The 13,986-nt window shown below is 44.0% G+C and overlaps 2 protein-coding genes and 1 non-coding gene across 3 annotated transcripts in view; 1 reads left to right on the top strand and 2 right to left on the bottom strand.

The window, feature by feature from the left end:
- Positions 1 to 7,114, bottom strand: part of SF3B3 (splicing factor 3b subunit 3) — a 33,536-nt gene extending 26,422 nt beyond the window's left edge. Inside the window, exons 1-6 of the mRNA XM_036749474.1 lie at positions 6,989 to 7,114; positions 5,750 to 5,889; positions 4,718 to 5,044; positions 3,426 to 3,598; positions 2,743 to 2,884; positions 9 to 121 (exon numbers count right to left, since the gene is read on the bottom strand). Of these exons, the coding sequence (XP_036605369.1) occupies positions 9 to 121; positions 2,743 to 2,884; positions 3,426 to 3,598; positions 4,718 to 5,044; positions 5,750 to 5,819 (825 nt within the window). The 5' untranslated portion in view covers positions 5,820 to 5,889; positions 6,989 to 7,114. The remainder of the gene's footprint in view (positions 1 to 8; positions 122 to 2,742; positions 2,885 to 3,425; positions 3,599 to 4,717; positions 5,045 to 5,749; positions 5,890 to 6,988) is intronic.
- On the bottom strand, positions 3,938 to 4,020 carry LOC118845202. The gene has a single exon (XR_005010067.1). It is a non-coding gene; the product is annotated as a small nucleolar RNA SNORD111 (small nucleolar RNA).
- Positions 7,115 to 7,577: 463 nt separating the features above from the next.
- The window catches only part of COG4 (component of oligomeric golgi complex 4), a 31,154-nt gene continuing 24,745 nt past the window's right edge, over positions 7,578 to 13,986 (top strand). The window contains exons 1-4 of the mRNA XM_036748815.1: positions 7,578 to 7,777; positions 10,391 to 10,473; positions 12,630 to 12,744; positions 13,568 to 13,742. Coding sequence (XP_036604710.1) covers positions 7,616 to 7,777; positions 10,391 to 10,473; positions 12,630 to 12,744; positions 13,568 to 13,742 — 535 coding nt within the window. The 5' untranslated portion in view covers positions 7,578 to 7,615. The remainder of the gene's footprint in view (positions 7,778 to 10,390; positions 10,474 to 12,629; positions 12,745 to 13,567; positions 13,743 to 13,986) is intronic.

Raw genomic sequence — 13,986 nt, 5'->3', positions numbered from 1 at the left:
GGTCTCACCCGCCTCCTAGGAATGGGACATCGGATATCAGGCTGATCACCAAAGTTCTTATAGGTGATGTAGTTTTCAGAACAGATCAATACACCACTTGGACCATCTGAGCCTCCTGGCACTGTAGGATGAAGCAAAACATGCTAATCAGGACAAATAATCTCAAAGTCTTACTAATCCTTCTCCCAAAGGCAGACCATGGCTTGATGTACACAATATGGTTGAAAAGGAGAAACCTGCCAATGAGTTGTACTCTCCAATTCAGTATCATCATGATCTATCTTGTTGACACAAGTGCAACAAGTACTTTTTAAAGTTTGGATAAGAGCAGAGTCAAGCACAATGTTTATAGACCTATGAAAAATGTGGCAGAACGAAACCCTCACAAATGAAAAGGCTATGGGAACATGCTGAAGCATATAATGTGGATGTGTGAAATCCTCAACCTCCTGCCTTCCTGCCAAGTTTTCATCTGTACTAGTTTCTAAGCCAATTCCCTCCCTATATTTTCAAATCAAAGTCAGGGACCATTTCTCATGATATATACCAGGTCTCCCAAACTCTCTCAATACAGTAGTTGGTCAACAAATGTGGTCTCAGACCATTACAATGCTCCAAATGAGTTTAAATTAAGTTTTTGCCTAATTCAAGAGAGATGGCAAACTCCAAGGCTAGAGTCATGAACTGAATCATACTCCTTTGTATCCCTTTCAGTACTTAGCAGTCTGGCATACAGGAGGTGCTCCAAAAAAATCTTTGTCAGGGATAATGTAGGTTTTCAAAGGACAATGAACTTATTCCCAAAGAAAAGGTTCATTTCTTATCTTCTTAAATATACAATTACTGCCTTCCCTTTCCCAATAGTTAAGTTTTCTCACCTAAAAAATTAGGGAGAAAGCGTGACAGACAAGATGATCTTTAAGATCTCTGCAGCTGTTAGCATCACTTTTTCTTTCATTTATTATCTCCTCTTCTCTAATGCTATAAACATTCCCTTATACCATAAAAGATGGGTGGGGGGCCTGCAGCCTCGAGGTCACATGTGGTCTTCTAGGTCCTTGGGTGCAGCCTCTGGACAGAGTCCAAGTTTTACGGAACAAATCCTTTGTTCTGTGAAGTCTGGATTCAGTGGAAGGGCTGCACTTGACTGTAGTACTTATCTCCAGCCAGCCCTGTGATTGACCTTTGTTCTTGGAAAGAGGACCAAGGACATCCGGAAGGTGAAGCAATGACTTGCATGTGAACTGGATTTAAGTGAGGGAGGGCTGCGAACGGCCTTCAACATCACTTTCTCCTCTGGAGCCATGTGGGTCCAGTGAGATATAGATCAGGAGGACTGGAGATGTAGTGGGAGACCTTGGTCTTTTTAAGCTAAAGTCACTTTGACTGAGGCACTGCCTATTCAGTGATTAAGGCTGGTTAAGAAAAAAGTCAAGGCAACTCCAAAAAGACTCATGATGGAAAATGATCCATATCCATAACTTTGGAGTCTGAATGCAGATGGAAGCAGACTATTTGCTCTTTTTGTTTGTTAGTTTGTTCTTTCTCAAGGTTCCTCCCTTTGGTTCTAATTCTTTACGATATGACTAATGCGAAAACATTTAATATGAATGTACATGTAGAACCTACATAAGATTGTATGCCATCTTGGGGAGGGGGAGAAATTTAAAATGCACAATCTTATGAAAGTGAATGGTGAAAACTAAAAATAAATACAATTTAAAAAAAAAAGTCAAGGAATGGCACCTTTTACCTAATCAAAAGAAATCAATCTGGCAGGGGAAGACCCTCAGGGTTTCTGGGCAACAGAAACAATTACTATTTACATTCACTCTGAACCATAAGGGCCTAATCAACAACCACTGAGTTTGGGCTGGGACCACAGGCCAACCAACGAGAGCCAGAATGAATTTGGCTTAAGCAAAGTCTTTAAGGAAGAAATCTAGCCAGTAAACCCCAAAATGTCCAGCTAGGATTTAGCCATCAAAATTTACATTCCTTTGGGCAGAGCACCCACAGTAAGGGTATGATGCCCTAGGTGGACAGATGGGAGAGGAAGGAGAGGGGCTCCTGGCATGTTAACAAGAAACTGAACTGCCCTCCCCCTTTCCTAACATTTTCAAAAATCTTCCCTCCTGCCTTAAAAACAGATATCCCCAGTGTTAAAACACACACTCACTCTTCCACTCGACCTTACCAACTACTCCCAAATTTCTTTCCTTTCACTCAAATAATGACTGACAAAGTGTTCCATATCTACTTTCTATCCACTCATTCTCCTCCAGACCTCACTGTGATCTAGCTTCCATCTTACTGAAATCCTCACATAAGGCAGCTGGATTCAATGACCTTCAGCTGTCAATCTATAATCCCACATTTTTCAAAGTTATCCTCTTATCGAATCCAAGGGCCTTAGCTCAGCCCTCGTTTTCTGCTCTCTCTCCATCTCATACTGTAACAAATTCCTTCTTGAAATGCTTCCCACACTGGGTTTCAATGATACTGAACTTCCTGTGGGCATCTTTTTTCCTTGGTCTCCCTCCTACGCACAAACCATCTTTAACCCTACGCTTTGCTTTCTTCATACTCATGACTGACTTCAAGTGAACTCATCAACCTTGTGGCTCCAACCTCCTACACCTAATCTCATTTACTTCACTCCAGCCTGACTAAGGTTAGGGCAGGCCAAGAGACCTGAAATAAGCTGAGGAAGGGCAGGAAGCAGCTTGAGGGAGGTGATACCTGTGATGAGGAAGTTCCCATGCTCCTCCAAAGGCTCACTGTATTTTCGGACCACGTGGTTTAACCCTAAATCTAACTCATAGAATGTGAGGGTCTGTTGGGTATTGGCTGCGGCTTCACCAGTTGGATCATTGTCTGCTTCCTACAAAGAGCAGAGAGGAACAAAACCAGGTTAGAACCACTTCATGTAATTCCCTGGCAACATGAAAGCAGGTATTTCTTCTGCATCTCAGTGAACTTACAATGAGGCCCTGCTCTCCCCTCCCCTGCACGTCTACATTCTGAGGTAACAAAATCATGTTTTCTCCACTGATGTTCTCTAATCTCTTCTATCTATAGTCTGTCCAGGTCCTTGGCCTGCCATCTCTTCCATTAGACAGTGTGCTCCCTGATGGCAGGGACATCTTTTGCCTGTGCGTCTTCTGCATGCAAGATAAATGTTTATTATCTGGGCAGATAGCTCAAGTAAGAGCCTCAAGTAAGAGCCTAGAACACTTCATACATGCAAATCAATTCCTAAACATTTCTGGGTAAAAGGCAGCAGCCCACTGGTAAATGAAGGAACAGAGAGGGCATGAGAGCAGAGAGACAAGGCACTACACAACAGAAGGCATTCTTTAGAAAATGCTGACCCAATCTGAAGCAAAGTAAGAGAAGGAAACCTAATCTACAGTGTCCTTTACCTCATAATCCATCTCCAGACAAGCAAACATGGGATTTTCAAATCCAACATCTACTCCCACCACATGATAAACCAAAGTATTAGCCTTGTGGGCTTCTAAAGGGGAAGAAATGGTAAGCCGGGCAGCAGCATCTCTGTTCAGAATGTAAACCAGTTTCTGCTTTTCAATGGCACCTGAAGGTGAAAATAAAACACAAACATGAGCTCCCCATATCATCAAAAAAAAAAAAAAAAAAAAAAAAAAAGGACAGGACCTGCAGGACCTGAACCCAGGTGTTCCTGACTTAAGTTCAATGGTCTACCATGTTGTTGCTCAAGTTCAACAGACAGTAAACATCACTTCAACAACTGTGTCTCTCCTATGCCACCATACTTTCTAACTCTGTACTTATCGATTTCTTTTAAAAATTGGTTTGTATATTTAAGGTAATTTGGGACCTGGTAAAAAGTTAATTTCAGTCTGAGATCAACTATTCCCATTATTTCAGGAATACTCAGTTATTTTCCCTCTCAAAGCCTGATCAGTTATACACCATTATTTTCTTCAGAAGACATCTCAGAGAAGAGACATGAATGTAAATCATCATTTCAGGCTGATGAAAACATTTATACCTGAGGTCAAACAAGCCAACTTCCTCTCCAAAACAGGCATTCCCCCTCCCCACCACATCTAAAATAAGAGACAAGCTTGTCCTAGAGGAGGGAGGGCAGCTATGAAAAATACAGAAGGCAGAGAAAGGATTTTTTACATTGACCCCACTGTTTAAAAAGACAAAAGTCAAAAAAAAAAAAAAAAAAAAGAAGTCATTTTCAACCTACTCCACATTCTAAGCATCAGTAACTGTAGAGGTGGGCAGTAACTGTACAGTAGGACAGCTAGGTGGCCCAGTCGATAAACTGCCAGGCCTAAAGTCAGAAAAGACTCATCTTCCTTAGTTCAATTCTGGCCTCAGACTCTCAATAGCTGTGTGACCGTGGGCAAGTCATTTAGCCTTGTTTGCCTCAGTTTCCTCACCTGTTAAATGACCTGGAGAAGGAAACGGTAAACCACTCCAGTATTTTTGCCAAGAAAACCCCAAAATGGGGTCACAAAAGAGTTGGATATCACTGAAATAAGGAAACAAATTGTAGAGTTGTACTGACATCTTGTCAAGAGAAAACTTTCCATTTCTTAAGAAGGTTAACCTATGAAGACTCAGAAACTAGAATTCCTAGCATATAGCAATCTAACCTTAAAACTAAGCCATCAGTACAACCAGACCTATATAAAACCCAGTTGCAAAAATCACTTACTAATCATGACAGCTCTGCCTTTGGGATCAACAGCTAAGAATTGTCCAGGTACAATTCGGCGGCACCCACTCTTGCCAAAAGTTTCCTGATGGATCTTCTCAAACATGTTCTTGGATGGCTGATACTCCAGGATGACAATTCGGCCTGAGTCACTGCCAACCACGATGTAATCTTTTGTACCACCTGTCAACCTGAAGGCCATGAGGGATCTGATAACACCAAACACTTCCACAGTCAATAGGGTGTGCACCTTCCCAGTATTGGGGTCAGGCCGGAGCAGCTCCAAAATCTTCCCTCGAGAAACAACAATCTCCTGTTGTTTGGTTCCTACATTACCAAAGAGGAGAAAGGATGATCATGGAACAATCATTAAAATCTAAATCTATCTGAAAAAGTAACACAGAAGCACTGATAGACCAAGGCAAATTACCTCTAGAAAGATACAAATAACAAAATGCACTAAAATGTTTTTTATTATACCTATTCTTTTTAAGAGGTTTCTATGTCATTGCATTGAGCCGCCCCCCCACCCCTAAAATATACTTCTTTCTTACCACCTGGAAATCCCTGGCTTCCTTCAAGACTCAGCTCCACCTTCTACAGATCCCCAGTGCTACAAGTGTCCTCCCTCCCCAAACCACTTCATTTTCATTGTGGATACAGTCTCTCTCGGCTCCTTGAAGGCAAGTACTAGCTGCTCCCCTAATCTGGTTTAACACAGAGTAAACACTGAATTCTTATTGATTTATACATCCTATCTCCCCACTCAGCAAAGGCACTGGATCTTTCTTTCTCCCACAGCACCCTGGAGATCAATTAATGCTTGCTGAACTTCTGAAATACCCAGTGAGACAGGTAAATATAACCCTGAGGTGACCTGTTACTACACCAACTTCAGGGATTATGAGATGGATTAGGCTAAATCAAATTTGCAAACTGCTGGCTCTAGTCAATCCTAGACTGAAAATTGCATTTGTTAGTTACTTAGACAAAAATACAAAAGTTACTTTGTTTTTAAACTAGAAAACTTACCTGAGAAGTTGCCATGGATGGCAAAGCTGATACCAGTGGCTCGCTGCAAGGTCAAGTTGTACAGGAACATGGTGGCAACGTAACAGGGTCACCCAGAAGCTCTGAATTCAAGTTTCACTACAGACCTGCTCCAAAATGCACTAAAGAATATGCAAAAATATAAATAAAACAAACTGTTAGTCTCAAACCCCATGGCTTGGTTTGGAATGATAGGTGGGTTCATAAAGCTAAATTTTTTTAGTTTTTCCCCCCTTCAATAATTTGAAGAGGATGGTTAGCGTAAGCCTTTTCAAGTTCTCAGTATTTCCTCCCAAAAGGATACAGTGTAGAGTGTTCACACTGAGAAGCACCATCCTCAAGAGAGGATGAACAAGTTAGTTCTATCTGAGCTGGATCAAATGTCCCAAGAGGCAGCCAGGTTGTACAGTGGACAGAGCATTGAACCTCAAGTCAGAAAGACATTCACTAGCAGATTGGCAACCCTGGGTGAGTCCTTAGGCGCCAGGCTCAGTTTCCCCATCTGTAAAATGGCGATAACAGCCCCTGTATCCCAGGGTTGTTTCCAGGAGGAAGGAAGCAACTGATTAAGGTGCCCAGTAAGTGCCGGGACGTCATGCCGAGCACTTCACAAACGTCCTTTGCTCTCATCTTCACTACAAGACTGGGAGGCAGGTGCTATTGTGATTCCCGTTTCACAGACCTGGAAAGCTGGGGCGGGCAGAGGCGAAGCGCTTCGCCCCCTAGGAAGGGTCCGTGGTGGGATCTGAACTCTGGGCCGGGTGCTCAGACCAAGGTGCCATCACTGGAAGCATTGCCGCCCCCCCATCCCAGACCCTCGCCCTCATCCTGTTATGCCCTTCCATCCCGCTGCAGGCTGGCAGCAACGCCCTGATAACGGGTCCGGATCTTCCCTGGGCCTCCCTCGCCCCGGGCGGCTCCGAGGCTTCCCGCCCCCTCGCGGGCCCTAGGCTTCCTCCTCGCCTGGCCCGTCTCGCTGCCTCCAGCGAGCAGCCCGGGGTCCGCTCAGCTAAGAAGGCCCCAAAGGGCGCGGGGGGCTTCCCGCCCCACGTGCCCCCCCTCCCCCACTGCTCCGAGTAAGGCCCAAGGCCCGAGGCCTAGGCCCCGCTTCCCCCCGCCGCAGGCCCGGCCCACCAGGCCCTCGAAGTGGCGGCAGGGACAAGCTCCCCTTCACCCCTCCTGTCCCCCGGGGTGCGCGGGACTCGAGGAGTCGCTACGTACCCCGCGGGAGGACAGGATGGCGCAGATATCCGATGGATGGAGATTTCCCCCCCGCCACAGGGTCTAAGCTGCCAAGAGCGCCATTCCGCCGGCTTCCTACATTCGCCCTCCAAACGAGCCAAGTGCGCAGACGCAGCGCGAGGTCCTTTCGGTCCCGCGCCAGGAGAGAGGTAGCCAGCACTGCGCCTGACCAGTCCGCCACAATCACCCTCCCCACTCCCACCCACGATTGTTCCAGTAAACCAGTCTAATATTTCTCCTTCCCTCCTGGCGGGGTAACAGATACTCAGGAATCAAAGTGCATCATTTTATCTGTCAGTGACAAAAGCGTCTGGTATTTACACCGAGGGAGATTACGTATGCAAAGCAACGCCGACCATGAAGCGCTATGAAAACGGCAGTTGCTCTTGTTCTGATCATTATACAGGATGTCCCAAAACTCATAGTGCATATCTATATCACTAAAAGCTTAAAAGTGCGCTAGGATTTAGGGAAGCCCCAATTCATTTTTAAAAATTCTTATTATTACAGGCACTTGCCCGGGCAGCCACTCTCGCGAGGGAGGAGGGAGGAGGGAGGAGGAGGGGTCTTCCCTTGCGCAGCCGGAAGTGCGGTGTCGGCACCAAGATGGCGGACGGCAGCTCCCCGGTCAAGCCGTCCGGAGGGGCGGCGGTGGCGGCTGATGGGATGGGAGGCGGCTGCTGCTCGGAGCTCTCTGCCGAGCTCATCCGCTCTCTGACCGAGCTGCAGGAGCTGGAGGCAGTGTACGAGCGTCTTTGCAGTGAGGAGGTGGGGGTCCCACCTCCCCCTCTCCCCTCCCCTCCCCGGGAGGCCCGGGCCTCACTCTCGCCTCCGGGCCCGGGGACGGCTCGGGGACGGGCGGCTGGGAGGGGGCGAGACCTGGAGGATTGTGTGTGGGGGAGGGGGGAAGCCCCGGGGTCCGAGGCCGCCTCGGATTCTCGCGCTTGCCGCGTCCGTCCTTTAATCTCACCCAGCCTCAGTTTCTCTCTGTGTAAAATGGGGACGAGAACCGCCCCCTCCCCCATCCATTTGGATAAAGTATGCAAAGCGCTTCCTGATATTTAAAGCACTACGCGAACGTCATAGTTCGGGGCTGGCTTGGAAGTGGGGGGCGCAGCAGCCTTCGTCTCCTGCGATCTGTTCGGGGGCCAAGTTCTAAGGACCAGCCCGGGAGTGACCCTAGGACAGCCACCAGGCCCGGTCATTGTCCGCACCCCTAGCGCCGGCCCACCGTAGGCGCTTAATAAATGCGCATTGACTGATTGGTCATTAGTGTCTTGGACTCAGTCTGGTGAATCAAGCCCCTGGACTCTTTCTGAGATCGATGGTTTTAAATGCATAAAATAAAGTGCACTGGGATTACCAGGGAAAGCAATTATATTGAAAAAGTTGTCAAGATATTAAAAAGAAGGGAAAAAAAGTTCAAAGACACCCCCTCCCCAGCTTAAGAACCAGCCCCTACACACACTATATAGGATTTTTTAGACAAAAAAAAAACAAAACAAAACAAAACACGGTAAGACAAAGTATTTGAAAGTATATTGTGTGGAAAATAAACTTCATTCATTCGATTCAATAAACATTTATTAAGAGCTTAACTATGTACCAGGCACTGTGCTAAGTACTAGCAAACTGAGATCTTAAGGCTTTTTCCTCACCCTGGGAGATCAAAAGATCCTCCCCTTATCCTTCCTCCATCACTTCCCCAACCCCAGCTTTCAACTTGGTTTTTTTTCTGCTTCTTATTAATAATAATTAGCTTTTCCTGAATCCTGCCTTAAGCAGGTATGTAGTCACCTGACTGTGTTTCAAGTCTTTTAGGAGCAGAAGGGAGGGAACTGCGGATTTGTTTGATTTTAGAATAGCAATATGCACTTTAAACAGCAAAAACTGGTCATGTTCACAGTTATTTACACTTGAAATTTGTTTCCACACACAATAATGTTATTTAATGTCACTGCATATCTTTCTCCATTTGTCTTTGTGCATGTTTTTCCTTTCATGTAGCCCCCTGATAGTCACACATTCTGTTATTTTTTTTTCTAACACTTATTCACAAAAGTTTTTCCAAATTTCTTTATACTCCTTATACTTAAATGACATCATTGCAATCCATTACGTTGACATACCATAGTCTATTCATTGACTGAGTGACTGATACACCACGGTCTGTTCAACCATTTACCACCTGTTGGATGTATTTCTAGTTCTTTGTAATTATAGGTTTTTAATATATATATATATATGTGTGTGTATATATATGTATATATATACACATGCATATGTATGTGTATTAATGTATAGGTACGTAAATACATGTATATGCATATACATGTATACATGCATTAATTAGCTGTAACTTATAACATTTTTAATGTATATTCCCAATAATGGGATTTTGTCATTCTTGTGGTATACTGCCAGATTGTCCTCTAAAAATTCAAATGTTCTATGAAACTCTTAAAGGCCTCTTGCTGGGAAGGGTTGCTTTAGATCTCTGTTAAATGTCAGAGCCTATTAATTGGAACCTGGAGACCTCTCAAGCTGAACCAGCCCTTTACATTTTTATCACAGACACCAAATCCAATATTTACTGCCTTTATGTCAAGTTCTTTACAGAGCAGAAGTAACAATCCGTTCATCTAATCCAGTAGTCAGATTGGGCAGCTGCATGGAGAACCGTGAAAAGATGAAACCATAGATCTGGAGCTGAAAATAGCTTTAAAGACTATCTTGTAAAATCCCCTTGTTTTACAGAGGAGGAAATGAAGGCCTAAAGATGTTCAGTGTTTTTGCCTGTCACACAGGTAGTAAGTAGCAAACCCAGGTCTCCTGGCTCCAAGATTTTCACCCAGCCAAAGTTTCTATTTAAAGTTGGTTATAAAGGGCTAGTTTAAGCCCCTGCCAACAATCATGTTCTCTTATCATTAATTTCTTTGGGGATTATCCAACATTTATGAGCACCAGCTACAACAGTTAAGTGCATCCTACACAAGGTTTTTAAAGCAATTACTTGCTATTTCAAGTGTGATACTTTTGACCTAGCACTTAACCACCATCCTAAGTACCTCATTCTTGAATTTGTCAAGCCTTGTAGGAGTCTCTAGGGGCTATTATATAGAGTTTTATTTTATATATATACCAACTGTATTCTGTACTGGTCATGGTGAGTTTTCCCTTGAAACCTGACTGAACTATTTCAGTGGAATTGGATATTATACTTTTTGGATTTTAGAAAATAATGTTTGCAGTTTTGTGCATTTCTGCTCCCTCCTCTCCCTCTCTCCTCCAGGTGCGTGACCCAGTGTTGAAGAATCAAGCTTGTCTCTTCAGAGATAATGTAAATCATGGAAATGACGTGAGCTCTGCTGTTTGTTTCAGAAAGTGGTGGAAGAAGAGTTGGATGCCCTTTTGGAGCAACAAAGCACAATCGAGAGCAAGATGGTCACCCTGCATCGGATGGGGTGAGTCCCTGTGGCTCATCAAGGAACATTCTCCTGTCACAATGTCATAGAATGGAAAGAACCCTGGATTTGGAATCAGAGCACCTGCTTTGTGGAATCCCCACCTTGCTGTGCTCCTTAGTCCCTGGGTGACCTTGGACAAGTCACCTTATCTCTGGGAGCCTGAGTGTCTTCTGTAAAGTGAAGGAGTTAGAGGAAGTCAGCGGTTCTTAACCCTTTTAGTATCACGGCTCCTTTGGCAGTCGGGTGAAACCTATGAACACCTTCTCAGAATGTTTTTAAATACATAAGATTAAAAAGCCAATTTTATTGAACTAAAGATGTAAAGGGCATGTCATAGGCCCAGTTGATAGAGCCCCAGCCCTGGAGTCAGGAGGACCTGAGCTCAAATCTGGCCTCAGAAACTTATTAGCTGTGTGATCCTGGGCAAGTCACTTTACCCTGTTTGCCTCAGCTTCCTCCTCTGTCAAATTAGCTGGAGAAGGAAATGGCAAACCACTCCAGTATCTTTGCCAAGAAAACCCCAAATGGGATCACCATGGGTCAGATGCAACTGAAATGACTGAACAACAACAAAAAAGATATAAGCCTAATAGTTTCTATTGGATAAATTAGCAATTTTGTCGGTTTCTTTTTATAAATTTCTGGTTGTTTTTGAGGTTGATTATCATCTCTGCAGATGACTCACAGATTTATATACCTAGATATAATCTGTCTCCTAAGCTCCTTTCCCACTTCACTAACTTCTTCCTCATCATGTCAAATTGGATGTCTCAGAGACATCTCAAAATTCAACCTGTCCAAAACAGAACTCATTAAATTTCCTCCCAAACCCACCTCTACCAGCCTTCTCTATTTCTGTCAGACCCCCACCATTTTTTCAGTCTCACATTCTTAACCTCGGCATTATCCTTTACTCCTCATTCCCTCTCTGCTTATATCCAGTCAGTTTCCAAATCTTATTGTCTCTCCCTCCATATCTTATGTCCTTCCCCTTCTATGTACATGGGAAGCCACCACCTTATTTTACCTCTTTCAGACTCTGGCATTGGCCTTCCAGTGGGTCTCCTTGCCTCATAACTCTTCCCAGACCAGGCTGTCTTCCACACAGTTGCCAGTGATTTTTTCCTTAAGCTCAGGTCTGATTATATCACTCTCCTCCTCCATAAATTCCTATGGCTCCCTGTCACCTCAGGGATTAGATTTAAGTTTAGGTCTTTTACATCTTATCCTTCCTGCCTCATTATACTTTACTGCCCTCCCCACACTATATAGTCCAGCCAAATTGGCATTCTCTGCTTTCCTCACACATACAGCACTCCTTCCCTCTCTCCATGCACTAACCATCCTTCATGCCTCTGGTTTGCCCCTTCCTCCCTTCTGCTTCATCGACTCCCACCCTCCTTCTAAGCAGCATCTCAGCCAGAACCCCCCCTCTCTTATGGTTTTTTTTAGCATTCATATGTATGTACCTCAGTGGTATCAGACTCAGAAGCGGGGACCACTGAACCATACGTGAGGCTTTCTGCAGACCACACATTAACATCATCTGTGTTTTACTCTTTTTTATTTATTTTGCTAAGCATTTCCCAATGACATTTTAATCTGGTTGGGGCCATACTCAGTAATGTTGCAGGCACATCATAGCCTTAGGCCGTGTGTTTGACACCTCTGACGTACACGCTGTCTATTCCAATAGACCATAAGTTCCTTAGAGCATAAATTATTGAATTTTTTTGTCTTTGTGTCCTCAGTACCTTGCACAGTCCTTGGTACATAGTAGGCACTAAATAAAGGCTTGTTGATTGATTGCAACACACAGGCAAAGTCAGTTATGTTTAGAACGTGTGTTTAGTGCCGATGCCACATCTGGGTGTTTGCTAACATCATTGGAAATTGCTTTTTGACAGCATGATTTTCTTAAATTTCTTTGCTGCTTACTTTAGAAACTGTTGCCTTTTTTTTTATCATATTTTTCTTGTTGGTAACTTTGGTAAACAGAGAACTTTTCTAGTAAGCTTGAACCTTCCCATCAGGAAGAGGCTTGGCTTGGTGCTGACTGTTGTCCAGAGCTGTACTGGGGATGACCAGGGATTACAGAAGACACTTAAATGTTATGACTCTTTTGCATATCTGCTGCTCATATGTGTTTGCAGCCCCAACCTGCAGCTGATTGAGGGAGATGCCAAGCAGCTGGCTGGAATGATCACCTTCACTTGCAGCCTGGCAGAAAATGTCTCCAGCAAAGTCCGTCAGCTTGACCTGGCCAAGGTAATAAAAACTGAGTTTTTCTTTTGAGGAAGTATTGCCTAAAAGAAAAGCTGGCAGGTCAGGAGCTGTCTCCCTAAGTTTGGACTCTCAGTCTCAGTTTCCCCCACCTGTAAATGATGTCATAACCCTTCTTAACCCATACTTTCAAAATCTGTGTTAATCTTTTCTGAACATAGTTGCTTGCCTTCAACTGTTATAGTGAAGGTCCACCTAAGGAAAAACTGTTTAATCATTAGACATATCTAACAACAGCATGGGCTGCCTCAGGAAGTAGTCAGGTCCATTTCACAGCAGATCTCCAAACTGAGGCAGACTGGGTGTTGTGGATTGAACTAGATGACTGTGAGGTCAGTCCCTTCTGTCTCCAGGAGTCTGACTTGGCAGTGGAGTTCAGCCTTTTCTCTACCTTCATGCTTCATAATGATGTCATTACTTTGTTCAAAGTATTATTCATTTCCAGGATATTAGTTATCTTAAGATATGTGTTCCCAGATAAATATAGACATTTTAATGTAAATACAAGTTCTCATATCAAACATACTTACTCGTGTTATCTTTGTTGTTGACTTCTATTAAAATAGATGGTTGAGCTGACCATATAAATATAATGTTATTCCTAGCATTGATCATTATCAATATTAATTTGAATTATCAATTTGTGATTGACTAAAACAACAGTTGCTGAGCTCCCACCACATGCTTAACATTGGAAGCTGAAGGTGATTTCATAGTCATCTGAGCCAGACCCCCAACCCTTATCTTTTAGAGAAACTTGTTTTCACAGGCATGGGAGATGGTTTCTAAAAACCAGGTCTCTTTATAGAATCGCCTCTACCAAGCCATCCAGAGAGCTGATGACATCTTAGACTTGAAGTTTTGTATGGATGGGGTTCAGACGGCTCTAAGGAATGAAGACTATGAGCAAGCCGCTGCTCACATCCACCGCTACCTGTCTTTGGACAAGTCAGTCATTGAGCTCAGCCGGCAAGGCAAAGAAGGTGAGCTTTTGCTGCAATTGTGTTTGTAGCATCTGCAACTGGATTTCCAATTCAGTTATTAGTACTGAACAAAGCAACCATATGTGAGCTTAGAGGATGGAATTGGGTGGGATGGGGCAAGCAGAAGTCATGCAGTTATAGTCTTTAGAGCTAGAAAGAACCTTATATTCAATTCCCTCATGGACAGAGAAGGAAATGGTGGCCCAGAGACACTATGGCCTGTGCAAGGTCACCCAGCTAGTGA

Source organism: Trichosurus vulpecula, chromosome 3 (assembly GCF_011100635.1).
Source record: "Trichosurus vulpecula isolate mTriVul1 chromosome 3, mTriVul1.pri, whole genome shotgun sequence".
NCBI classification, from domain to species: Eukaryota; Metazoa; Chordata; class Mammalia; order Diprotodontia; family Phalangeridae; genus Trichosurus; species Trichosurus vulpecula.
The sequence above is the reverse complement of the archived record's forward strand: the minus strand, read 5'-3'. Positions and strand labels throughout refer to the sequence as shown.